The 27,122-nt window shown below is 48.3% G+C and overlaps 2 protein-coding genes across 13 annotated transcripts; one reads left to right on the top strand and one right to left on the bottom strand.

Annotated features, from left to right (window-relative positions):
• The first annotated feature begins 714 nt into the window (after positions 1-714).
• Positions 715-21,797, top strand: LOC125508221 (E3 ubiquitin-protein ligase RGLG5). Of its 2 annotated transcripts, XM_087525754.1 has the most exons (13): positions 718-827; positions 861-898; positions 1,063-1,566; positions 2,026-2,110; positions 2,187-2,327; positions 2,416-2,529; positions 2,614-2,711; positions 2,844-2,923; positions 13,821-13,926; positions 13,999-14,126; positions 14,227-14,431; positions 21,120-21,176; positions 21,258-21,797. In XM_087525754.1, exons 2-13 carry the CDS (start codon positions 884-886, stop codon positions 21,336-21,338), a joined length of 1,614 nt encoding a protein of 537 aa, XP_087381880.1. In that variant the 5' UTR covers positions 718-827; positions 861-883; the 3' UTR covers positions 21,339-21,797. The 2 variants fall into 2 exon arrangements, with proteins under 2 accessions (XP_048528794.1, XP_087381880.1); XM_048672837.2 differs by having other exon boundaries at positions 715-898.
• Positions 21,798-23,349: 1,552 nt separating this feature from the next.
• LOC125532036 (uncharacterized) lies at positions 23,350-26,435 on the bottom strand. 11 transcript variants are annotated; one of them, XR_015604256.1, is made up of 9 exons: positions 25,853-26,432; positions 25,373-25,516; positions 25,240-25,300; positions 24,749-25,140; positions 24,569-24,657; positions 24,295-24,393; positions 23,946-24,199; positions 23,780-23,850; positions 23,350-23,683 (listed from the first exon to the last, which is right to left on the bottom strand). XR_015604256.1 is itself a non-coding variant. In XM_048696205.2 (9 exons), the coding sequence occupies exons 5-9, from the start codon at positions 24,770-24,772 to the stop codon at positions 23,583-23,585; spliced, it is 813 nt and encodes a 270-aa protein (XP_048552162.1). In that variant the 5' UTR covers positions 24,773-25,140; positions 25,240-25,300; positions 25,373-25,516; positions 25,853-25,974; positions 26,228-26,431; the 3' UTR covers positions 23,350-23,582. The 11 variants fall into 11 exon arrangements, 9 of the variants coding, with proteins under 9 accessions (XP_048552162.1, XP_048552161.1, XP_087381882.1 ...); XR_015604255.1 differs by having other exon boundaries at positions 24,509-24,657; XM_048696205.2 differs by having other exon boundaries at positions 24,295-24,657; positions 25,853-25,974; positions 26,228-26,431.
• Between the last annotated feature and the right edge of the window lie 687 nt (positions 26,436-27,122).

Below are 27,122 nucleotides of genomic sequence, written 5' to 3' on the forward strand. Positions count from 1 at the left end.
GATGAACACCCATCCAGGATGTTCCGGCGTTATAGACACGCGGCGCAGGACCTTTTTTACACACTGGTCGCACTTAATAAACGGCAACGATGTGCCGACGAGCTTTTGGGCTAGCACCGAGCCCGGCCGACCGCCATTCGTGTATCTGCCGCCGGAGCACCGACGGTGTAGATCCGAGCGGCTAGAGGAGGAGCCACTGCCTGCATGTGGCCTTGCGGCCCTGCCATGGCCTTCCGGCCCGGTGTCCGGCCAGTCCATGACGTGGCGCGGCCTCCCACAGCCGGGCGAGCTCAAGACCGACCAGATCCGGTCCAAATCCGACCGGCGGGTGCGCAAAACAGGTGGCCGTGGTTGGGTAGCTAGGGGCGCCGAGGGGGAGGGGCGGGGCGAGCACACGTCCGAGCTGCACAGTTACAATGGCAGCGGCGGCGACAACGATGACAACGGAAGTGCGGCCGGAGAGAGGGAGGAGGACGGATAGAAAAAGACGCCCCTATGCCACTGACGGGCGGGTCAGGGGAGGACACGCGCAGACGGCCCACGCGCTGTCCGTTTCACCCAAAAGACGCAAACTTGGGCCAGGGATAGGTCAAAAAGAGACACAAAACGGACAAAAATCCGTTTGCGCCCGCGCGCTGGACCGTCTGGTTCTTACGTTTTATCCCAAACAGAGGTGCGCGGACAAGATGGGGTCACGCGGTAGAGTTGGCCTAAACATCATCACTCGACACATCGACCCTTGACTCGACTAGACGCAACAACAGCTTCCTCCTCGGCATGAACGGCTCATCAGCCATTGCCCTTCCAATCCGCCCAACCTCGCATCTCCCTTCCCCCGAGGAGTGGCAGAGCTCGCCTCCCTCGCGTCGTCGTCCTCATCGGCATGAGCGGTTTCCTCGTACGCACTAGATGCACCAGCTTCATTCACTTCTCCAAATCTTCAACAGAAAGTTCCTGTTGATTTGTTTGTTGTTCGTCGGAGCCATTTAAGCTTCGATTTTTTGTTTTTGTTTCGATTCGTTGATCTTGACTGTTGCCGTTACGATATGCTTGGAGTTTCAGGCTGTGGCCGGCAAGATTGTCACGCTCCTGCTGTGGGTGCTCTTTCTGATCCTGCAGACAGCCACCAAGGTTGTCGGGGGCCTCCTGCAGGTTGCACCGCCAGCCGAGCCACAAGAAGAGCCGCAACCAGAAGCAGCACCACGACCCAGATCGCCGCCGGCTGCGAGGAACAGCGCCGGCGGCGGCCCCGCGGACCCATACGATCCGCGGTCACAGCCGTGGGACCCACCACCGTCCCCCCACACCGCTCCGTTGACGGATGAGTATCACTCGTCCTCGATCTACCGGCGGCGGGTGAGCGCCCCGCAGGCTGCTGAGGATTTGGTGGTTTCCTCCAGCAGTTACTCTCGTTCGGCCGTGGCAGCAGTGCCAGCCTCTCCGGCTCATGCCGTCTCAGCGCCACCAGTGTCGCGGACAATTAAGACACCGGCAGTTGCCAGTAAGCGGCCCAAGCTGGAGAGGAAGTACTCCAAGATCGTGGACCAGTACCGCTCCTTGGATGAGGTATGTATCAATGTGTGTATTGGATTTGGTGATGTTCAAATGTTCAACACTGCTTCCAAAATCGGGCTCGAAGCCATATCGGGGATGGAATTAGACATTGTAGATGGCTTGGACATTAGCGGTATCTGGTTTAATGTAGTGCTGTGGAGCTTGCATGGTGCTTACATGTAAAAGGTGCGAAACTGATAGTGCAAAATTTCACCCGGAATGATAACAAGGTGGGGAACAATTTGCACGAGCCGCACAACAAACTGATGCATCTGCTCTTTTGAAATTGAAAATTGCGAACCGAGCCCGCCGAATAAACACTGTTTATAGACTAACGCCAAACAAGAGTCTAGAGGGAGTACTTAACAAATTGTAAGGAAATGTACTCCCTCTTTAAAGAAGTATATTTCTTTACGGAGGGAGTACTTAACAAATTGTGACACTTGGCTCAATACTGAGTTCTGTATGCAGGTTATTGAAGCATTAGCGCAAGCTGGCCTCGAGTCTTCCAATTTAATCATTGGAATTGATTTCACGAAAAGTAATGAATGGACAGGTAGTTGAATAGAATATATGCGTTGGACAAAACATTCATTCTTGATGCTTGACTATGTCTGCAATTCGGCATGCAGGAAAGAGGTCATTCAGTGGTGTGAGCCTGCATCATATTGGTGATGCCCCCAATCCTTACGAGCAGGCAATCTCCATCATTGGACAAACACTGTCAGCTTTTGATGAGGATAACTTAATTCCGTGCTATGGTTTTGGAGATGGTAAAGCTCAAACTTTTCTTTTGTTAATTTACCAATATAGAGTGAAATTGCACAAGACTAATAGTTCAGTTTTATTTGGAAAATGCAGCATCTACACATGACCAAGATGTATTTGCCTTCAATCCTGACGAAAGACCATGCTATGGGTTTCAGGAGGCTTTGGCTCGATATAGACAAATCGTTCCTCATCTTCGTCTTTCCGGTAGTAAAGCTCAATTTTGATTGTTGTTTTTTGAAGTGTACAATCATGGTCAATGTATGCATAAAATTTGTTATATGTTTGAAGGTCCTACATCATTTTCTCCAATAATTGAAATGGCCACAACCATTGTTGAGCAAAGCGGTGGCCAATACCATGTTTTAGTAATAATCGCCGATGGACAAGTAGGCTTTTTTCTATCACCCTTCTTATTTTTATTTTTTAGTTCAATTATTATATCATTGGCTTTCCTGTGCACGATGATGTTTTTCCTATGTTGGTATTATTTGGCCTGTGTCTGAAATATCACTATACAGGTCACACGAAGTGTTAACACTGAATTTGGTCAATTAAGTACCCAAGAGCAGATGACTGTAGATGCTATTGTGCAAGCCAGGTAATGTGGGGTTATTTTAGGCGGAGTATGTAAAATGGTGTACCATAAAAGTTTCTTAGTTGCAATAAATATCACGATCAATATGCTGTTGTGTTGTATGTTTAATCTTAACATGATTCCTGTTAACACCAGATGTGTACAGTTAAGGGTGTGTCTCATTATTCTACTACCCCAATTTTCTATTGCTTATCTGATGGCATAATGCGTATATGTACTTAGAAAGTTCTGTTTTGGTATGTCAAAATACACCTATTTGTTTGTATTTCTTGTTCCTGCAGTATTCATGTCCAGCTTGCAACAAATTATTTACATTTGATTAGTAACTACAGAGTAAGCATAAGACGTTGAAAAGCTCTTGCTACTTGTCTTGATTTTCAAACAGCTGCGGTAATTGCTATCAGCATTTAATTGTTTTTATGTCATCAATAGCCTTCGGGAAACACAAAGTCCCAACAAAGTACATTACCCTCATCAGGCTGCCCGTAATGGTGAGTATCATATACTAGTATCATGCATATGATACCACATCCTCTCTTTCCTCATTTAATTGTGTGCCACATAATAAAAAAAGTCTAGTTGGCATGCATGATATATCGTTTATGATACTACCATTTCGACCAGCCTCAAGGACATATATGATAATGTTGTGAAAAGTGTTCGAACAAGTGATGGTGACACTGATGACTTTCCAGTTAAAATAGCACTCCACCAAGGTCAACTTTGAGGCCTTATCTTTTTGCTTTGGTGATGGATCACAAGGAGATATTCCATGGTGTATGCTCTTTGCGGATGATGTCGTGCTAGGCAACTGGTAGGAGCTAGGGTTCTACCGGGTCTAGGCCGGAGGTGTAGGGTAAGGAGGGAGTTGGACGTGGACGAACATGCGGCCGCCGGCGGCTGGGCGCCGTCGTGCGTGAGGGAGGAGGCGGCGGCGTTGGCAGGAGGCGGCTAGGGTTAGGTCTCCCGGCTCCCTAAGGAAGCCGAGCAAATATGATTGCTTCTTGCTTAATCCCAAAACAGGTCCTTACACGAGTTTATATAATCCTCCTAATAAGATAATTGGGCTAAGCCCCTAATAACGGTAAGATAAACTTGGGCCACAACTAACTGGGCTAAGCCCCTAATATGCCGGTCATAATATTTCTCCCCGCCTGCACAAACAGCTCGTCCTCGAGCTGGAAGGCGGGGAAGCGCATGCGGAACTCCTTGAGGTGATCAACCAACGTCAAACACCTCTGCGTAAGCTGGGGTGGGCAGGTCATCGAGCCCGGCGGCGTCCTCCTCCTCCTCAATGTAGTCCACAGCCTCCAGGTAGAAGAGTCGCGGGCAGACGTGGCCGGGCATGCAGGGCTCGTCGCAGTTGAAGCACAACCCTTGGCGGCGACGCTCAAGTAGCTCGGCCGAGGTGAGCCGACGTAACGGGCGCGCCGCGGACGCGGCGAGGGGTGCCGTGGAAGCCTGAGCAGGCCGATCCTGCGCGGGAATGTCCGGCCAGGGTGGTGGCCCAGCGGCCCGGGATGGTGATGCCTGCTGGATGGCCACCGCGCGGCGCTTGAACGCGCGGGCGTAGTACATGGCCGTCTGGAGGTCCTGGGATCCCCCAGCTCCACGTTCACGCGTATATGATCCGACAGACCGCTGACGAAGAGCTCGGCCCGGCGAAGTCCTGCACCGTAGAGGTGAAGGGAAGGCGGCCCAACTCCGCCAGCCGGCTCCCGCATATCGGCGGCCTGAAGCGAAGGAGGCATAGCTCACGAAAGCGCTCCCATGGGGGCATGCCGCCCTCGTCCTGCTCGAGGGCGTAATACCACGTCTGTGTGGCGCCTCGGAGGTGATAGGAGGCGAGCCAGGTGCGGTCCGACGCGAGCGTGCGTTGCCCTTGGAAGAACTGCTCACACTGATTAAGCCAGTTGAGGGGGTCCTTGGTGCCGTCGTAGGTGGCGAAGTCGAGCTTGGCGAAGCGTGGTGGTGTTAGTATGACCGCCGTGGCCATACGCTCGGCGGTGCGGAGCAGCGAGGGGGACGGCGCCGGGTCGGTGGACACAGGGGGTCCCTCGTGGAAGGGCGGCCCGTCGAGGCCAGCGTAGGGGCCCGCGGAGCCGGAGGGCCCGCCGTACTGCAGGGTGGGCGCCGGCTATTCCGAGGCAATTGTGTAGACCGGATGCGGCAACGGCCCGGTCAACCAGGCCGGAAGCGGTGACGGCGAGGGTGGGAACCGGACCTCGTGGATCGGGACTCCCGCCAGCGCGGTCGTAGCCGGGCCGGAGCTGACCGGAGGTGGCGACGGCAGCAGCAGCTGCTGCAGCGGGGCGATGGGCAGTTGCAGGCCTGCAGCGGCTGTTGCAGCAAGGCGACGGTCGCGGCGGAGGCGCCGGGGGCGGCAGTTGCCAGGGGCGGCCGAGTGGTTATGAGGTGACCAACCGATGGCTACGCGCGGGGCGGCCGAGTGTTTATGAGGTGACCAACCGATGGCGACGCGCGGGGCGGCCGGGTGGTTATGAGGTGACCAACCAATGACGACGCGCGGGGCGGCCGTGTGAAATAGACCGTCTCGCGGAATGACGATGCGCGAGGCGTACGGGTGATGTAGATGCCTCCCGCGGAGTGACGATGCTCGGGGCGTCCGCGTGAAGCAGACTCGTCCCACGGAGTGGCGAGGCGCGGATGACCGAGTGATGATGGCGTGTTGAGCAGTTGATTGCGGTGCTTCACTGTTTGGGAACCGAATCGTTCATCGGAACAAAGAAGATGTGGGTCGGCTGCCGCAACTGCCGCTGTTGTTGTCGATGATGTTCTGGATGTTAGCCGACCAAGTAGTGTCAGGCAAACCGTCCGAGTGAACCCAGGAGCTTCACCACTGAGTGAGCGCAGTCCGAGTGGACTCCTCATCCGAGTGCGCCTGATGGTCCGAGAGAAGCACAGCTGTGCTGCGGTCCAGTCGGTGTGGTGCTGGCTAGGCAGGTTGAGGTGGACTGCCGGGCTCGAAGGCCTCAGTGAGATTCAACATAGATGTGCCCACGAGCGCTATTCCATCTGATGGAGGAGGGCGGCTCGATCGCTTGCAGGCAGACAGGATCCGAAGCGCGTGGGAGGAGTTGTCCACGTCTAGCGCCTAATTAATCTGCATGCAAATGGTTTAACGCTAATTAAGTGAGAGTTAAAGCCATTGATGTATGTAATGGATGTTTCCCACGGCCATTTATCTCCCGCATGCAGGACATAAAGGGGAAGGAATTAAGATTAGAAGGAAAGTGGAAGGCGGGCGTAGAGCTCCCTGATCAGCCATGGCGGCGGCAGCTTTTTGCGCGGATCCATCGCGAGGTGAGGCGACCGTGATGAATCCGGGTGCGAAACGGCATTCTCCTGCGAGGCTGTGTGTGGGGCGGCCGAGAGGTGAGGACGAGTTCACTCGAGCGACGACTTGCGGGGCGGTCGAGTGAAGTTGATGACGACGTGTTGTGTAGTCGATCGCGGCGCTTCACCATCGAGGAGCCGAATCGTTGATCGAAACAAAGGGGAGGTGGGCCTATCGCTGCAACTGCCGTCGTTGTTGTGATTGCTCCGCCAATGACGCTCCTGTCAAATTAGCAATAAATCTCTAGTAATTAGGTGTATCGGTTTGGCTAACTGACGCATTGAAGGAGACGGCCACGCGTGACGCATTTGAAGGAGTTGTTCACGTCCAACGCATTGATGGACTTGCCCCACGTTTAGAATCTGCATGCAAGAGGTATTAGTATTAGTGGTGATTAAGCAAGAACTAAATACGATTCTGCATACGATGGGATTTGAGATGAGGAGAGTTGTAGAGGCAGCCCGAAGGAAAGCTCTGTTGCGGCGGAAAGGCCGGTCTGGCCGGAACTAGACCGCGGCCGAGAGGTGGCGATGAGGAGGATGAGCTGCTGGCCGCAATCCAGTCGCGGGCCGGTGCGAGCGCTGCTGGCTGTGTTTCACTACTCAAGGAGCCGGAGCTGTGCACAGGTCAGAATCGTGCTTCGACGCGAGAGGAACTGGGTCGAGTGCCGTCAGCCGGGCCTAGTCGCCTGAGGAGTCAGGTCAATCAGACCACCGGTAGACGCGTTCAACCGGCCGGGGAACCCCGCTGAGCGTTAGCGGCTGTGCGTGTGTACGCGCTTGGCGATGGCGTCGCTGATGAGTACGCGAGATGATGACGGGCGGACGACGACACTTCATCGTCCGGGAGCCGAACCACCGATCGGAACAAAGGAAGGCATCCTTTTGTATGAGCTCGTGTGCGTACAGAAAAAGAACCAACCATAGTTAGATCATTGCAATGTTTGATTGTAAAGAGGACAAGTTGAGATGAGCAACTCCCTGATCCTTTTGTATGATAAGGAGTATTTTGTGTGATGGCCGGGACCCCAATAGTCAAAATTGGTAGCGATGATTGTTTGATCTAGGGAGATCATCCAAGAAAGCTCGAGTCGCCCGCAGAAATTAGTTTGTTGCCGGCGATTGAAGAAAAAACCATCTGCATCATGGCTCGATAGACGCCATGCCCCATGGTGGGCGCCAACTGTCGTGGTAACGATTCCGGCGATAAGAGAGGGGTATGATAAAGGAGCATGATCTATCGAGATGCATATGGGTGACACGGCGGTTTTAGCGAGTTCGGGCCTCTCACGATGGAGATAACAACCCTACGTCTCGTGCTCCGGAGAGGCTTTGTTTTATCTTAGTATGTATCCGGAGATTACAATGAGAGAGGAAAGGATCCCCGTAGTCCTGAGACTAATGGTGAAAAAGAGAGAGAGATGGAAGAAAAAAGCCCCCTTGTCTAGTGGTGGGGGGTGGCTTATATAGAGTGCGCCACCCCCTCACCTCCTATGTTACAAAGTGGGTCATGAATGCCATAATACCAACCCACTACCAAGACCTCACTATGAGAATGATGCCGACTGCTTTGCTGTCTGCTGGTCTTCGTATATCCGAGTGAGTCGTACGGTCGAGTGGTGAACTGTCATCCGAGTGGATGGTATGCTGCTTGTCCGAGTGGATAGTATGCCTGTATAAAATTTATCTGGATCCACATGTTGTGTGGACCCCATGCTTTATGATATTTCAACCATTCGTGGGCCTACCTATGTGTATCCCCAACAGCCACCAGTGCCGCGCTAGCGGAATGAGGCGTGGCAGCCAGATAAAGCACCAGGGGCTCGAGGGGACGCGGCGCCACCATCACTGGTGGGCTGGTCATGCCTTTTGAGGTCTTGAAATGCCGTGTTGGCCTCCGGAGTCCACTCAAACGGGCCCTTCTTCTTCATCAGTTTGAAGACCGGGAGGGCGCGCTCCCCCAGCTTGGAGATGAAGCGCCCCAGTGAGGTCACACAGCCCGCGAACTTTTGCATTTCCTTGAGAGTCTGTGGTGGGCTCATGTCTTCTATTGCTTTGACCTTCTCTGGGTTCGTCTCGATCCCCCTGTGCGACATGAGGAAACCCAGCAGCTTGTCGGAGGGGACGCCGAACACGCATTTCTCTGGGTTGAGCCGCAAATCTACCTTGTGCAGGCTGGCAAAAGTCTCCTCCAGATCCTGAATGAGGGTCCTAGCCTCCCGAGATTTTAACCACAATGTCGTCGACGTAGGCTTCAGCATTCCTCCCGAGCTGTTGGCCTAGAGCAATGTGCATCAGCCGCTGGAAGGTCGCTCCAGCGTTACGCAGCCCGAACGGCATGCAGGTGTAGCAGTACACCCCGCACGGGGTTAAGAATGCCGTCTTCTCTACGTCCTCCACCGTCATCTTGATCTGGTGGTAACCTAAGAAGGCATCTAGGAAACATAACAGGTCACATTTAGCAGTGGAGTCGACGATCTGACCGATGCGCGGAAGCGGGAACGGGTCCCGAGGGCAGGCCTTGTTGTGGTTGGTGAAGTCGACGCACATGCGTTCCTTCCTGCCCTTCTTGGGCACGACGACGGGGTTTGCCAGCCATTCCGGGTATCGGACTTCGCGGATGACACCCGCCGCCTGTAGCTTGCGGGTTTCCTCGACGATGAAGGACTGCTTCTCTGTGGACTGTCGTCGCGCCTTCTGCTTCACCGGGCGCACATTGGGGCATACCCTCAAGTGGTGCTCGATTACTCCCTTGGGACCCGCACCAGCTGCTTGGGCTCCCAGGCGAATACCTCCTTGTTCGCGCGCAGGAATTTCACCAGTGCCTCTTCTTGTTCCGGGTCGAGGTTGGCGCCTATGGTGAAGGTGGCTCCCGAGGCCCCATCATCCTCGACCGTTACTTGCTTCGTCTTGGCCCGATCTTGCGAGAATAACTGCTTCTTCTTCGCCGGCGCAGCCCCCTGGGCCCCAGCCGCGGCTTCGCCAGTGGGGCGAGCTGCCGCTGCGACCCTGAAGGCGAGCCTGAGGGCCGTCAAGGCCTCCTTGGCGTCTCTGGCCACGGTAAGGACACCGCTGCTCGCCGACATCTTCATGAGGTTGTAGGCGGGATGGGTTGCCGCCATGAACTGAGCCAGGGCAGGGTACCCGAGGATGGCGTTGTACGGGAGGCCGATGCAGGCGATGTCGAAGTCGATAAGCTCGGTGCGGTAGTTGTCGCGGGTGCCGAAGGTGACGGGGAGGCGGATCTGCCCTAGGGGGTTGGTGGAACCACCACCAACTCCGGAGAAGGGCTTGGCGTGATGGAGCCGGCCGAGCGGCACGTGGAGCAAGCTGAAGGCTTCCACGGAGAGCATGTTGAGGCCGGCTCCTCCGTTGATGAGGGTGGGTGTGCAGAGCATCGGGAGCGCACCCGTGCCTGCGGTGGTCGCTGGATAGTCCCCCGAGTCGAAGGTGAGGTCGGCCTTGGGTACCGCCCATCCCGGAGGAGTCCCCTGTTGTACACGTGCGGCGCCCATCTGGCGGATGAACTGCTTGACGTGGCGATCCGAGGGCGGCGCCTGTGAACCACCCAGGAGGGCCGCGACGGCGGGGGGCGCCGGTGCCGCGAAGTGCGCGATAAAAAGGTCGCGCAGCTCCTCCCAGGAGGCCACAGAGGACTCCGGCAGGTTGAGCAACCAGGCGCGCGGCACGCCAGCGAGGGCCATGGGGAGCCAGTTGGCCATGACCTGGCCGTCGCCTCCGGCCTCCCGAATGGCCTCCTCGTACGCCTGGAGGAAGGTCGCTGGATCCGCCGCGCCGAAGTAGCGAGGTGGCATCTTCGGCTTGAACTTGTGCGGCCACCGTACCTGCCGCAAGGCGGGGATGAAGGCTCGGAGCCCCACAGCGCCCCCGCGCGGGCCTGTCGCTTCGGCCGGAGGAGCGACGCTCGCCATGGGAGCTGGATGGAGAAGCGAAGCGGGCAGACAGGCAAAGCTTCGACGCACCCCTACCTGGTGTGCCAAATGTCGGATTACGGGTTCCGGCAAACCCTTGTGAGGTTCGAACTCTGGGGTGCGCACGAAGAACACTCTCTTCCTGGCTCGCTCGCTCAACGATCCCACGGCCTAGCTCGGCGGACCCAAGGAACAAGAGACACGGGGGTTTATACTGGTTCGGGCCACCTTGCGGTGTAATACCCTACTCCAGTGTGTGGTGGATTGCCTCGAGGGGCTGAGGATGAACTAGTATAGTAGATGAACAGCCTCAGGAGGTGAGGTGTTCTTGGGCTCGATGAGCTGGTGTGTGTGAGGATGATCTGAATGGCTAGGTCCTATTTATAGTGGCCTTGGTCCTCTTCCCAAATGTTAGGCGGGAAGGGATCCCACAACGGCCAAGTTTGAAGGGGGACAACTAGTACAAGCTATCCTGACAAAAGGTGGTCTTTGCCTGCCAAAGGCTCTGGTGGTGATGCTGCTGTGGGCTCCGCGATGACCTCCGTCCTGCCGTCCTGGCGGTCTTGGTCTTGTTGTACCGATATGGAAATCTTTGCCTGATGCCTCGGGACCCGTGCTTGCGCTTGCCTCGTTAGCACCAAAGAGGAAACTGGTACACTACGCCCGCTGGCGCCCGCCTGGCCTTGGTCGTCATGGCTCATGTCACGTGAACCTCGCGAGATGCCCCTTGCATAGATATCTTTGCTCCTTGGGAACCGGCCTAGTGAGGCCACCCCCAGGGAGGTCTTGGTGCCGTCCGCCTCGCGAGGGTCTTGGGTGGTCGCTGCTGAAGCTGGGCGGTACCAGGCCGTTGGTGGAGCCACGCTTTGGGCCGCAGGCAGGCAAGTCTGGGCACCCCCGGTCCTAGAACGCCGACACCTGCGCTCTTCTTGAACGCGATGCCACCATGCACCGGCTCCTCCTTTCAGCTTGTATGCGACCAAATGAACTCTACGATCTTCCGGAACCTCCATGACCTCAAAGAAAGTCTCCACTTCATATAACCAATCTAGGCACCCTTCAATATCGACATCTCCATTAAAAGTTGGGATCTCAGCTTTCACCTTGTATGTATCTCTTGCATATGTAGGGTTGGGTACTCTCCGATATGCGTAGAGATCTGGTTCTTCAAGGGCATCATCATATTCTTCACCTTCAGAAGCTTCAACACAAATTGCCTTCTTGAAGCACGTTGAACAGCATGTTGTTGTGACGGTCTTGCTCCAAGATTACCTCTCCTTCTTCTTTGATGAATATCTTTTTCTTTAGATGAATCTCCTTCATTGGTAGTAGGGGGACACCCTTTCATATCATCTCAACCAGCTGGTCAAATCTTCGATTAAGATCTTCACGCAGCTCTTTGATTTGTTGTTTTGGAGCATCCATCCTCTTCTCCAATTGCTCGATTGCTTGCTGCAGCTTGCTCTCGAAGAAGACAACAAGAACTAGTATGGGTCATCGAGGCTCTGATACCACCTGAAGCAGCACAAAGGTTGTGGAGGAGCAACTCCACCTTGCTGCTACAATGTGTACAACACAAGTGTTGAAGGAACAACTTCAGCGTGCTGCGCTAGATATCGCTCTAGAGGCTAATGTAGGCCGATATGGCAGCAAGAGTTCAACCCAGAACTCCTAGAGCACAAGATCTACTCCAAGATCTTAGATAAGAACAACAAGTTCTATTATAGGTAGTGGGTACATAGTCTGAGCTACAAAGTAGAGGTGAGGACCTCTATTTATAGGGCTTTGGAAAACCTTCACATACTTCTACTTATAGTTGGAACACTCTAGAAAACATTATTTAGGATTCACCTCTCTACTCACAGCTACTTGTAACTAGAGAACTCTAGAAATAGCAGGAAGGGTAAAGGAAAAAAAAGAAATACTATACTAGAGTGGAAGTATCTAGAAGTAGCCAAACAGATCTGGCATCTGTTTTTTTTCTCATCTATTGTTCCTCATCATAGTGGAATAAAGTATCTTGCATGAAAATAAGAGTTGAGCTTAGAAGATGCAAACACAAGGGGCTCGATGATGTTTTTCCTGTGGTTCGATAGTTGGCGCTATCCTACTCCACATTTTTTATTGTGTGGATATCCTACTCCACGTTGATGGAGGCTTTGAACCAAATGGTTCTAAGATTGCAAGGAGCTCAATGAACCTATTTCGCCATGGTTTGCGCCAAGAAGCCTCACTAAGGGGTAGATCTTCACGAAATAAACGATCTCCTTGCCCTCACAAACTCTTGAGTCCTTCACAAAGTAGTGGATGAAGGCTTTTAAGTGACTTCTACCCATCTACAAGGCGCATACCCTCCAAGAGTAACAAGCAAAGCAAACTCACTTGGCAGATTTCCTCGAAAGATCTTTAATCAAAGCTCTTCTCAAGAGCCTATATGATCTCTCTCTCTGATACAAGGTGTATGAGTGGTGTAAGAAGAGAGGAACACTAGGTGTAGGTGTTCAAGAAGAAGGAAAGAGTTCTTGACCTTCAAACCTTCCAAGAATCAAAGAAGTGTTCATGCAATCACCCATCACTTGTCTTCTTTTCTTTCCTAGAAGCTAGCTCTCTCTCTCTCTCAAGACTTGAACTTTTGGTAGTTGGAAATGAATGATATGAGTTGAATGGCTTGCCAGAATGAAGGGGTATCCAAATCTATATATAGAGCTCGACGGAAAGCTGACTGTTACTTGAAAAAGTTACTAGTCGAGAAGTGCTGGAAGAAATTCTTTGGAACTCCCGAATGTGTTTTTGGGAACCTTGGGAAAACACATCAGTCAGAAGTACCGGGATAAAAAAATAGTGGTTGCGGAAGACAAAAAGGTGGCTCCTTTCTTCGTGCATAGAACTATCTTGGAAGTACCGTGTAAACCAAATTCTCAGTAGTACTATAGCAGATAGAGCAGTTCTCACAAAGTCATAATGAGGATCATGCAGGAATGCCAGAGTCACAGCTCGGAAGTATTGGGTGGATTTGCTCGGGGGTATTGGACTTAAACTGTGACCAGATAGCAAGCTGAAAGCTGTTTGGAAGTGTCTTCTGAAAAGTTAGGGTTTGAAGTGCCGGAGGTAACATAGAGGAGTTTGGCTTGGCACCGCCGGGACAGAAATGAGCGGCGGTCCGTACTGTGGAAAACTTGGTTTGGCTCTCTAGAATTAGCACACTCAGATAAGCTCGCTAGAACCGGTTAGCAAAAACGGTGGTACCAGGGCTTTGGAAAATCTTAGAAGTAAAGTGGCTAAAGTGGATTATTTCCAGAACTTTGGCTTGGGATCTTTTGTGGGGTTCAAACCAAAGTACCTTTGCTTGTGCCCCTCTTGATAGTACAACTGTCCTACACTCAATGGACAGCCGTCGCCTCAGGCAACTTGCGCCGTAGGGTTCCCTCTGGGTTCTGGTAGTCATGAAGCGAGTGTTCAACAAACTGGTGCATTTGATACATGAAGCTAAGCTAAGAATTCGCACCTTGCTTTTGCATGACCATTGCCAAAAAATATAACATCATAAATTCATCATATGGATTGACATAACACTGACTTCTCCTTGGTCGTATGTTCCCATTTTGTTGCAGTGAATTTCCTTTGTCTATAATTCTGGTCGGAGTTGGAGATGGTCCTTGGGACATGATGAATGAATTTGATGACAACATTCCTGCTAGATCTTTTGACAATTTCCAGGTAAATACCAAAACTATATAAATACTGATATTTGCTTCCCAAGCAAAATAACGGTGATATTCGCTATCCTAGTTTGTCAACTTCACTGGAATCATGTCAAAAAAGATCAGTCAAAGCATCAAGGAGACAGAGTTTGCCCTTTCAGCACTCATGGAAATACCTTTGCAGTACAAAGCAACATTACAGCTTGGAATACTGGGGTAAGCAGAAGCAAGAGCAAGTGTAGTTACACATATTTCTTATTTACCATTCCTAGTTGGCTTGATTGTCTCATTTGTTATTTGTGTTTTTACTAACTAGGCGTCGACTTGCAAAGTCTCCAGAGCGAGTTCCACTTCCTCCTCCTTTTGCAAGTTATAATACCACCTCAAGAGCAGCACCATCTTGGGAAAATAACTTCCGAAGTGTGCCTTCTAATCTTAGGGAGGAGGCAACTTTAGATTCAACAATCACACCGTCAGTTACACCCCCACCAGCTGCAGATGCTAGAGCATCAGAACTCCAAGTAAGACAAATACTGCCCTGCTATATCGTAGGATCTTTATAAATTGATCCAGACTAGAAAAAGACGAGAATCTCATGGGCAGGCACACACAATATAGTAAAATAGTGTATGTAGTAATTTTTGGAACAATGTTACAGCATAGTGACTTGAATAGTAAAAAGTTGTTCCAAAATTGCTACTTTTTGTGCACAATTTTACTATACTACATATAGTTTTTCTAGCGGTGTAGGATAACTATTCTACACTCGAGCTTAGCATAGCACTATTATGTGCGCGTGCATGCACGTGTGCGCGCGCGCGCATGCTGAGCAATTAGCCAACTACCAAAAATAAGGGGATCCGAAATTCGTAGGAGACATATAGTTTGGTTTTTCATGTGACTTGTTTGGCACCGTCAAATAAAATACTACCATATTTTTCATGGTGAACGGTAGTGGTATAATGATATCAGTATATGAATATGAAAAGGAAGTATATATGGAAGTGGTTTCCTTCTTTAGGATGATTAAGCAATTATTGATACTGCTAGCCACTATCCAAACAAGTATATACTTGTTAGCAATTGAAAGGTACTACCTCTGTAACTAAATACTCCCTCCGTCCCATAATATAAGAGTGTCTTTGACACGGCGCTAGTGTCAAAGACACTCTTATATTATGGGACAGAGGGAGTATAAGACATATTTAGTTACAGAGGTTACTTGAACTGCAAAAAGTCTTATATTTAGTTACAGAGGTAGTATATACCACTCCCTCCGTAAACTAATATAAGAGCGTTTAGAATACTAAAGTAGTGATCTAAACGCTCTTATATTAGTTTACAGAGGGAGTACTTGTCACTGTACTGCTTAATTACAACCCAAAAGAGTATATATTGTTTGCCAATAAAATAGGTATATACTACCGCATGCTAAATTAAGGGGTATGTACTGTTTAAATCGAAAACAAATATATACTGCTTGGCAATTAAAGGAAGATATACTCTTTTCTTTCAAAGCAGTATATAGCTTATTTTTCACGATGGAGTAAATAACTTTTTTTCTACCCAATGGAGTATGTCAAGCTAAAGTACGCATATATGTCCATAAAGAACAGGAGTATATACGTTTAGTTGATGGAGATGACTCGTGATCTAGGCTACTGGCTGAGGGGATCAATTAGCCAAGAAACTACTAAACCAACCCTTGAGATGTTATCAGCCTTTCAAAGGCAAGCTGACATGGCCACCACTAAGGTCTATTGCTGCAAGAAATTGAAAAATCCAGCAAAAACAAGGTAACAAGCAATCTTAAAAAAAGATAAGTCCACTTCACAACCCTCAACTTACCAAATAGTTTAACTTGCGGCCCTTGACTCCAAAACCGGTTAGAACACACTCCTAACTTCCAATACTGTTTACTTTACTCCCTTGAGACGATTGGGACATGGTTTTGTGTGGCGTGGCACATTCAAATTGACCCCTCAAAGCTGAGGTGGCATCCGAGTTAGCAAAAATTATAAAACAAAATTGCTTGTCCCATTTGTCATAGCACATCTTCTTCCTCATCTTTCTCTTTCCTTTCTCTGTTCCTATATCCCGAGCCCAAGCGAGCAGTTGCGGTGTGCTCCCGGCCGTACCCGCCCACCAGTGTGTTCCTGTGCTCATGAAGATCTAGCACGTCTGCTAGCATCTGCATAATAACGATCCTAGGTCATCACTTCCACACAACGTACACTTTGCAACGTGCACGCCATGTAGGTGGAATGCTCGGTATCATAACATAATTCCATACAAATCCGTAGCCATGCGTAGGCGAGGAAAAACGAAAAAAGTCCCATAACGATTAGGTCCGCGATCAGCCAGCTGCAACATTGACCATATCCGCACCAACCATCTAATGACAGCACACGGACGATGAGGTTCTTCAACATCAACTCCTTCGGGAAGGAAGCGACGCTCAAATGTCGCCATCACCGGATCCAACCACCTAGGCCAGAATCTAGGTTTTCAGCCTGAATAATCAGACCGAGCATATCCAAGTAATGCCTTCAACAAGGTAACAACGTAGAAAAAACATCGCTATTGCCAGGTATAACCAGCTCGGGTCAGACCTAGGCTTTCACCCCGGAGCTCGAGTAGCACCACCATCGAAGTCACTCATGTGTCGTCGCCACCGCTTTTTCGTGATTCCAACAACTACATGTGATGTGCGATCGCCACTGCTGCACAACCATCCCTCTGTGTCAAGCAGTCGTCCATAGTTTGCATCTCACCGCCGAAGTCCACCACCAGATATGGAGAGATGAACCCTCCTTTCGGTGACCACCGCTGTTGTGAAGCCGCAGGAGGTCGCTCCACCATAGTTTGTAGCCACCACCACTTGGCCGACCGGTTCTAGATCACCACCATCAAGATGTCCAGATTTGAATCAGGGCAACCATGCTGGTTTGACCAAGGACGACGCCAAGCTGTGGTTGAAGGGAAAATCCCAACTCATCACCACCATCTATATGTGTGCACAAGTCTCTCAATTCATCATCATACACCGCAATGGTTGAAGGGAAAACCCCATGCTCAACCATCTTGTCACCGTCGCCACGGGTGAAGGCTGAAGATGTCACATCATCACTCGCCTTCATGACTGAAGGGAACATCCCATGCTCGGTCATCTCACTATCGCCTCTAAAGATGGGAGCATCATTCTTGCTTGTCACCATGTCACTCGCCTCCAAATCTTGGTCCTTGAGAGGCTCCGTAGTCGTAGTCGTCACCGCGCCGTTTTCAAAAAGAGTCATGGTAGACTCGGCATCGTCAATGCCACGAGGAGGGATGGCGGTGAAGTCAAACTTTGGAGCGTAGTCTTGGAGCTCGTCGGGCTTGGACATCTTTGTAGTACTACCCTCATGCTCGTCGCCTTGGATTTCGGTTGTCGCGAAGTGTGCATGGGGTCGAGAAGCCTTGGCCTTCTTAAGTTCTTGTTCCGCATTGAGAGCACCAACGTAGAGGTCATCAAGAGACTCGTTTTTATTGAAGAAGATAGTCTTAGCGATGTCGTTGTTCAATCCCGTGGTAAAGTGGCACTTCATCCAAATGGGGTTGTCTGCACCGGCTTGTCGTAATGCTTTCTTCATCTCCATGAAGTACCCGTCGAGGGACTTGGAACCTTGTTTGGCGTTCTCCAATTGGCATCGAAGATTTTCCGTGTAGGTGGAAGGCACAAACTCTTGCCGCATAGCCGTCTTCGTTTTGGGCCAACTCATGTGGAAGTTCTTCGAAAGTGTGTGAAGCCAACATGCTGACGCGTGGTCGTGGAAGTTTCTTGTGGCGCACTTCACTTGATCTTCGGAGGGGGACTTGATGTAGTTTGAGGTTCATAGAAAGGAATCTCATGGTCGGTGTCGAGGTTGTAGTAGCTCGTGGAAGTGGGACCTAAGCTTAGGGAGCTTCTCTTGTTCATATTCTTGAGGTACTTGTCAGCGAAGATGCCGCACATCCAAAGGCGAAGATGCCAAGGGAGGTGGTGAAGTCCTCGAGCTTTCAAACTTCATGAACTTGTCAATGATGGTGTCGATGCCGATGTGACCTTGCCGGAGATGGTAGCTCGTGAGCATGTCACTTGAGTGTCTTCTTGAAGATGACCTCTTGCCGATGTTGATGAGGACATTGAGCTCCTCCAGTTGAGCGTCTATCTTGGCGTCGACGTAGCTCTTGTTGACATCAAACTCGTCGTCGTGGATGTAGACCGAAGGAGATGTGTCGTCCCTATACATCATGGCACTAGTGCAAGTAGTAAGTGCTAAAAGGGAAAGAACAATATCAAGCTACGTTCTCGGCTCTATGGATGACAAGGATAGAAGATATTTCAATGTGTACTAATAGAGCAAATATGGTGTTGATAAGTGTTCCCGGACGCACCCACAACTCACATCAAGGCTATATGTGGAGCTCGGTAAGGGATTAGTGGCACAAAATATCAAGCAAATTGAAGTTCAAGATATTGTAAATGTTGAAATCAATCCAAAGGACTCAAAATGGAAAGCAAGTGATCACTGAAGTAGAGGAGGGCAACAAAGAACATGTGCGGTGGGATAATGGGGCTTGTGCAACTATAGAGATGAGCAATACAAAATTGCCTAACAAAGACTAAGCTCATGTTGCACAAACACAAGGAGAGACACCAGCTTGATAGCACATTTGGGCACGATTCACCACTGCCCAATCCTATATATGCAACCAAAACGTTTTCCTATTCCATGTACCCTTTTCACAAGTTTATCTTTTCATGCCCCACTTTTGCTTATAAGTTTTGATCTTTTCCTTGCTTAGAAGCTTTTTTTTCTCTTTGCCACTATTCTTATTGAGCCTCAACTAAATATGCATGGGAGTAAGCTTTCACACTATATGATATACCAAATGATGTAACAATATGATATCGTATCACTATGGTGCTCAAGTTTTCGTGTAGCATGACAATACTTGGATAGCTAGTCTCAATAGTTATGAAGGTGATCGCAAAGATGGTGGGGCTATCAAAGTGTAGTGGCAAGGAAAGGTTTGTGACGAAATGGATACCTTCGCCAAACTTAACTTTTCACTTAGTTGGAGGTAACCGGCCTTGCTTTCGGTAGGTGGTCTCAAAGGATGGATGATCATCGCCGCTTGCGAAAGCTTATGGTTGATGTAGTCGATGGAACGGTACACGGTGTTGTTGTTGAAGCAACCATCCCTAAGTTGCCGGAACAACTTGGAGACTTCAACGACCACAAATGCAATGGGGACGAAAAAGGGTCAAAATTGCAGAAGTTATGGTGGTTTTGGTAGAGGGCCTAGGCGAAGATGCCAAAATTTGAAAAATTTGATGGACTCAAATGGTGTGGGAACTAATTTTGGTGGATGTCAATAACTACAAAACGAGCTAAAGAACATCAAAATCGGAGTCCAGATGAATTAGTTAGGGCCAAAACAAATGGCAACCAAAGTTGGTTTTCCAGGTATCGGATGTCCGGTCATCCGAGAAGCACCGGATGTCCGACTGATGGGACGCGATTTCTATACGGGCACCGGATTTCCGATGGGGATACCGGTTGTCCGGTGGCGGATGTCCATCACGGGATTTGGGCTCCGGATCGCGATTTTGGGGATTTGGGGGGCAAAATTGGTGGGGAAAAAAGACAAATTGGGCCTAGAGAACGCCAAGGGAGGTAGATCCATTTGCCAAACACTAGATCCATAGAAAGAAATCAACAAAAACTCGGTAGAACATCAAATCACAAGAAAAAATTGGGGCTATTTTTGTTGGATTTTTTTTGAAATTGGGCAAGAGCACAATAAACTAAGGGTAGAGAGGGGCAAGGCTCCAAATTTGTGGCAACCTTGCTTTGATACCAAGATGATGTAGGGTAGAGACCCTATGTGGCTCAATCTTCATAAATTGGAGCTGGATTTGAGAAAACCCATGAAGAACACAAGGGAAATCACACAAATCAACACACATAGATGCAAATGAAGATACACATAGATAGACCTATGTTTCAAATCATCCAAGGAGTGAGATGGAATAAGATAGTTTTTCCCCAAGTCCTAGGACAAGGAGGGCTTGATGCTCTTATGAAGCCTTTCTTCTCCAAATGTGGAGGCCTTGATAATCCACTAGGGATTCTTCTCCAAAGGAGGCCTTGTGTTTCAATGGAGTCTCTCTCTCAAGAGGAATTGCATAAGGGAAGATACATGAGGTAAGCTCTATGATTTGGTTTCTATTCTTAAGGGGAGGTCTATTTATAGTATAAGCCACGGAAGGGTAGGTGGGAGAGAGATATAAGGCCAAGTTGCCTGTCTTGCACACATGCAGGTACCGGATGTCCGGTGGCTCGCGAGGCACCGGATGTTAGGTACGCATCGGAAATTCGTTGATTTCCTCTTGGGTGGCACTGGATTTCCGGTGGTACCGGATGTCCGGTTGGTCGGGAAGCACCAGATGTCTGGTACGCCATTGGATGTCCGGCCGCTGGAGCACTGACTTAATCTTGGCTGCTCCTAGACGGTCCTTTTCATCAGGTTGTACCCCCGCAACTCCATCTTCCGTCTTCGCCTCCACGCTTCCTTCGCGGATGGTGTAGTTGTTCCTTTGTGCTTGCACTCCTCGTCATCCGTGAAGCTCCGATCAAATCTATACGTGCACGATAGATTATTAAGTAGTATACCATCCAAGAAGGAATCAAGTGAACACGTATAAAGGAGATGATTCATCTTTATATGTATGAATTAGATGCCGCACGTGTCACTTGGCAAAAGTGCTCTTAACATGGTGATGTTCTTAGGATGCTCCGCATCAAGTGTCCTACTAGGACCCGACTCCATACTCTGTCTACCCATGGTATGACTCCAAGTTTAAGTGTAACCTACCTTGTACACAATATTCGATACAACTCCAATAAGCACTTGGTACTTTGTTCAAGTCGAGCCCGCTTTCCTATGCAAGCAAGTTTTCCCTGGCCCATTGTGGTTAGGTAGTGTAGAAAAGCAAGCAATATTCTTAGTTTTGAATGGCGAGCATAGCACGGTAATTTTTTCTTCTCAATATCCAAGCATGCTATTTTTCATTAGTGAAGATTCTACTCCAACATCTGTATATTCTGTTTTACAGTAAAATGTTTTCATTGAAATCGAACAAATATATGTATATTCAGATCTACTTTTCGATATCTGCAGTTCTGCCCAGTTTGCCTTGCCAAACCCCGGGACATGGCATTTGGTTGTGGTCATCAGGTGAGACTTCATAACACTGGTAGGCCTAGACTGTTTAGCTAGACCGCATTTTCCCAGCCCTAAGTTTTTCTTTGCATGCAGACTTGTTCAGGGTGTGGACCGCAGGTCGCGGATTGCCCCATCTGTCGAAGGCCAATTGATACAAGAGTAAAACTATACTAACAGCCTCACATGCCTAACTAGATTTGACTGAAGTACGCTGGAGTGTTGGAAGTAGAATTCATGGAAAAGAAAAAGAACTCCGTTTGTACTGTAGCTTGCACCATAAAGAAAATGAATAACAGTTGTGTACTGCTCTGTGTTATATCTCATCAGTTCGGTACCTAGAATGGGCACTACTGCAAAACTCGTAACCGGTGGCAGGCGAAAAATAGCTACTAGTGATGGGGAAGCGGTGATTTGGTGCCTGAGCGCAGCTGCACCTGAAATCACGCCCGTCCATCGCTGGCTCGGGATGCGAACAATTCCAACCGGCGCGTCCTTCGCGAGCTGCAGTAATTTGGGTGTATTCATAGTTTTAGGTGTACGCGTGAATACTGTATGAAATAGTGGCACATGCGTGGGGCCACGGAGGCTATAAGAAAAGTTAGAATGTAATAAAATGATGAAACTTTGACCCCACCCTATGCATCTGATGTATTCCCCGACCGTATGTCACGAAAATCATTCCATCAGTGGCGCATTTAATTGCAACGACACGTCGCACTGTGGATGCGGATCAGCTGGTCGCTGGATGGCTCACCAATGTTATCAATGTTTCTGTGCCCGGCTGGGCCATGCATGCCATCCGTCCGAGAAACGTCTATGACACCAGACTCCATAAATATCTCTCCACCCACGCCACCTTTCCACCACGCCAACCGGTTAATCAGGGATATACTTTCTTTGTTTATAAGGCTGGTTGTAATGGAGAGTATCATATAATAGTATCATGCATATGATATTAGTATATGATACTACTTCACTAATGCATAGTATTATATATTAATATAATGTAGTACTTTATTTATTGTCACGCATGATACAAAGTAGCATAGCATTTATTATAATACGATATTATAATATGATACTTCATCATCTCTTTCTTCATTTAATGTTATGACACCTTATCAAAATTGTCTAGTTGGCATGTATGATATTAGTTATGATACTACTATTACAACCAGCCTAAGGGCATCTACAACACGGCCGCTTAGCCGAGGCGCCAGGATTGATTTCCTGGCTATTTTGCCTGGTTCCCGCCCGTGACCAGGATTTGGCCTTGCATCGATGCTAGGTTTGCCGCCGGGCGCTCCAGCTCTTTCGCGTTTAATTTGTTAATCACCAGGCGTCTACAGATCTCTATTAGCGTTGGACACACACGCTCTTACATAGATGCTATGTTTAAAATCCCATTTTCCCATCTGCTCAAGCGCCTAAACAAGCATCGCCCATTGGAGATGCCCTAAATATAAGTTTTTTAGACATTTTAAATGAAGTACAACGTATAGATATATGTAGACATATTTAAAGTGTAGATTCACTCATTTTGCTTCGTATGTAGTCACTTGTTGAAATTTCTAAAAAGACTTATATTTGGGAACGGAGGGAGTATACGCATGCGTCATGACTAATATATTCGTTCATTCCAGCTTATCATCAAATCATCATGTATCTCAGTTCTCAGACCCTATTTCGATTAATGTTTCCGTACCATTAAATAGGGAAACCCGGACGCAACCCTTCTTGTGCAACTTGTGTAAGCTTTCACTCAAGTTTGTAGGATCTATGATAAACATATTTTCCACATTTATGTTCCAACTTAGGTTTCGTTTATTTGTGAATATACGGGTTGCCGACACATGAAATGGTCACCAAATCATTCATATTAGCACTGCATCCGAATCGCTGATGCCTAGAAGACGAACTCCTTCCTTTTTTGTCAAAGGAACTTTTGATGTATAGACACGCAAAAACCTCACACATCAACTATCACCAAGTTCAATTTGAAGTTCACTTATCATCCACCAAGCCACCTCCCAATTCTACCTCCCAGGGCACAGGAACTTAATTGCATCTGCGAGCACATGTACTAGGAACTATACATGATTGCTATCACAAATTGGTACCGACACATGGTTTATCTGGACGGCACATGATCACAGTCATTTAGCACACGCATGCGAACAATACATCAAATTAAGTACTTCCTCCGTTCGAAAAAACTCTTCCCAAGCTTGTTCCTCAAATATAGATAGTGCAAACTTAATCCTTACAAGGTACAACATAACATTACTCTGGCTGGGGATTTTGTGATGCAAAATGGCACGCCAACTCACTCGTGTCAAACTAGGGTTTATCACAAGCACAACCAAAAGATCTTGCCTGACTGCACTCACTCTCAGAGTACCACCGCCTTCACTTCAGTCAATGATTATGTCGTGTAAGAGCTCCGGAATATCCCCATTGTTTCCCTTCATGGTCACTATTTCGTAGGCAAACTTCTTGCGCAAGTGCTCGATCTGAGCCTGCAATCAGTGATACAATCGCAAAACGCTTAGCTGCTTTCGTCTGTGAATAATATCAGGATGTTGTAGTCAGCAATTGTGTATCAGGTTCCAAACCTGGGTTAGTGTTGATTGTAGGTAGAGTCTGATGAACTCGACGAAGTAGTGCAAGATATACACTCCACTGTCTTCCATGCGATTAAACATGACATTAACTAGACTTGTAGGAAGTCAACCTTCAAAGCAAAACCAGTATGTGCATGACAAATGAGTGGGTACACACCTGCTGCATTGCCCATGTTGAGCCACCAACGGATACACAAACGACAATCCACGGGTCTCAACCAAGCCAGCACCGAACATGTCGTTGAATAAGGTGCAGAACCTATGTTGGAACTTCTTGGCTAAAGCCTCATGTTTGATTTTCATCTCACACGCCGGATCGGTCTCAGTCATTTCATGGACTATCATAATTTTCTTCTCCGTATCCAGAATGTACAATGGCCAACAATCCATGAAATTCACCAGGAACATGAACTGAAAGTTCATTTTTTGAATAACATACATACAAAATCAGACGGACAGAAATATGGAAAAAGTAGCGATAGTGTTTTGGTAGCCAACACTTTTACCTTCTTCACCCAATCAATTCTACATCCCATCACATCAGGGTGCATCATAGTGCTAATGTAATCCCAGTTAGTTTCACCAGCATCCCTGCAAAGCTCTTCCTGCAATGGAAATGTAAGAAAAATTAGCTTCATATGATCCACCGGGTGCACAGAAACACAATTATAATTAAGCTGTGCACTTGCAACAAAACGTGGATCAAAAATCCCCCTAAACCTATCAAGCCACCCGCAGTAGATTATCTTCTCCTTCTGACTAAGCATGTGATGGATGCACCTCCACAAATTCAATGTCAACTCCCCACCGAGAGTGAGCTCATCCTTCAGGTCCTGACCAGATGCCACCGCCAATATGGGATGGAAGTGCTTAAACCATTTCCCGTGAGGTAGTAGTTAAGTCTTTTTCCATAAATATCAGGAAAAAAAGAAAAAATCCATGGGTGGCAGTAGTGCTTACTTCTTGAGAACGTCCTCTCCACATTCCATCATGTTCACATTGAACTTGAAAATGTCATGATCAGACGACTGTATGTATAGCCCAATCGATGGAGGGTACTTGTCACCCCATCCACTCCTTGATGTATTATCTGCATCTGCACTTGCAGCTTCTGCACTGGAACCATGTGCTTTACCGTAGTTAATCACCGTGTTGCCATCTTCATCATCAACTACTATAGCTGTATCCAATATGCCAATTAACCGACACATAACCGTTTTTCTGTTCAGCTTCCATTTGTGCAGCTTCCTGGCTTTCGTTCTCTAGCTCATCCCAAATGATGCCATCCTCACCATCTCCCGTGCGTGTGGGGTTGATGCTCCCGTGTCCTTGACCTCCATGTGCTGCACCAGCTAAAGTAACAGAATAAGCCAATCTTTCAACCAGCAATCTTGGTATCATAGTGATAAACACAAACAGTACGTGGAAATTGACGTGTTGTAATCACTTACATCAGATGTATCCTTCCACTCCAAGTCTTGATAGGGAGACCCCTCACTTGCTCGAATATACCTGGACGACATCACACAATCTTAGTTATTGCATCTAAAACAAAACAAGCATGAACACATATCAATTGAGAACCTTTGAAGAGTTTTGGATTGTCTATGGCTTGGTCGACTACAGCAAGTGCTACTGCAGCTAAGCTGTCTACACGTTCTTTCCTTTCCTCATCTTCTGGTTCACTGGAACTTCCGCCTACACCATTTTTTGATGCACCTCCTCTCGCTGATATAATTCCATGAGTACATGCGTTTGAAAAACAGAGAAAAGAAAACATGCTTTCATAATTATATAGCTACTGCTTTTGTGCCATCTCTGGGAAATACTTTATACAATGGAACGAAAACTGCTTCAGGTTCTTGCTCACATTCAAGGTCTGATTTTTCTCAGTTTTAGTACAGTGATTTCAGAGGCATCCTTGTAGAGTAATGTCAGCGGTTCTGCTAGCTAAACGACTAACAAAGTAAACTACTTTTCTGAAGAAAAATGCATTCTGCATATAAGTTGCATATGTAGTTGAAGAAAAAGAAGTTGCCAATTGGGGAGGAATTTGCTTCACACCTTTTAGTCCAGCCAGGGGCCTCTGGATTGACTCTATCGATCGACTGAGCCAAACTCATTGGAGATGCATCATCGCGACGGCGCACACCTTCCCGCGCTCTACCTGTGCGATCTTCTTTGACCTTTTCAGTGACACCAAACCCAGTATTTCAATCAGCAGGAACAACAAGACCGAGTACGTTGTCTGAAAGGAAAACGAGGGGAACCAGATCTAGCTGCTCAAGGTTGTCAGCGACCTCCTCTCTCAGCGGGAATATGAAAAAACCACGGCAATCACCGGCATAAAGGCCACCAGTTCATCAGGGTTCTCCTGCGTGTGATGCAACTTTGCCCAGGAAATCCCAAAAGCTTTTTCATAGATCTGCGCGGACTAACCTGCCGACGGCGTCTAGCAGGAACACCATACCAGATCCGTCCATCCCCTCATCGTCGACGCCAAAGAACGAGCGCCACCGCAAGGAACAGCCGCAACACGAGACACATGGGTGGTAGTGGTGTCTTTCCCCAAAGAGGGTGGCGGCGAGGGTTTCCAGGATGAACCAGGATGTGCGCACGTGTGGTACCCCGAACTCTAACAAATGGCTCAGATGTCGACTTCCGTCCTGGACCCATTATCTTATCTGGTCCCTAGCTCGGTAAAAATGTTAACGTCCTGGTCCACGACCTAGATGTTGCAAAAATTCTCGAGAAAAGTCAGAATGCGATAAAACATTGAAACTTTTTGCACAATAAGCTCTGATAAATTTTATACATTGTGGTAAGTTTTCATAATTTTTGGAGTTAAAGAAGTATTGATACTCTTGCATTCTTCACAGACTATATTGTTTTGGCAGATTGTCGTTATGTTTGCATTGTCTACATATGTTTGCTTGTTTAATGATTCTATTTGAGGATAGTAATATTAAATATGCAGAGGCATTTAGTATGCAATGTTAAACAATAATTTTAGTGATTCTCTATAGTAGAGAATGATAAGGTTTTGCATTGATTTATACTAACGTATCTCACGAGTTCTTGTTGAGTTTTGTGTGGATGAAGTTTTTAAGAATTAGGGAAACCGTGTTATGAGAAGGATGAATAGGACACAAGAGCTCAAGCTTGGGTATGCCCAAGGAACCCAAAGATAATATTTCAAGAAGTCTCAAGCATCTCAGCTTGGGGATGCCCCGGTAGGCATCCCACCTTTCTTCTTCAACAATTATCGGTTAGTATCGGTTGAGTCTAAGTTTTTGCTTCTTCACATGATGTGCGCTATTCTTGGAATGTCATT

This window comes from Triticum urartu, chromosome 5A (assembly GCF_056163025.1).
Source record: "Triticum urartu cultivar PI428250 chromosome 5A, HENAU_Tu73, whole genome shotgun sequence".
Taxonomy (NCBI): Eukaryota; Viridiplantae; Streptophyta; class Magnoliopsida; order Poales; family Poaceae; genus Triticum; species Triticum urartu.

What these genes read in the sequence shown, in the direction of transcription:
- LOC125508221 (XM_048672837.2), top strand. An exon ending in TAATAATCGCCGATGGACAA is followed by an intron (nt 2,712 to 2,843) that starts GTAGGCTTTTTT and finishes ATCACTATACAG; the next exon opens with GTCACACGAAGTGTTAACAC. An exon ending in CTAGAGCATCAGAACTCCAA is followed by an intron (nt 14,432 to 21,119) that starts GTAAGACAAATA and finishes CGATATCTGCAG; the next exon opens with TTCTGCCCAGTTTGCCTTGC.
- LOC125532036 (XM_087525756.1), bottom strand. Translation starts at nt 24,772, where the DNA reads ATGTGGAGAGGACGTTCTCAAGAA. An exon ending in GGAGAGGACGTTCTCAAGAA is followed by an intron (nt 24,658 to 24,748) that starts GTAAGCACTACT and finishes AAATGGTTTAAG; the next exon opens with CACTTCCATCCCATATTGGC. An exon ending in GAATTGATTGGGTGAAGAAG is followed by an intron (nt 24,200 to 24,294) that starts GTAAAAGTGTTG and finishes ATGAACTTTCAG; the next exon opens with TTCATGTTCCTGGTGAATTT.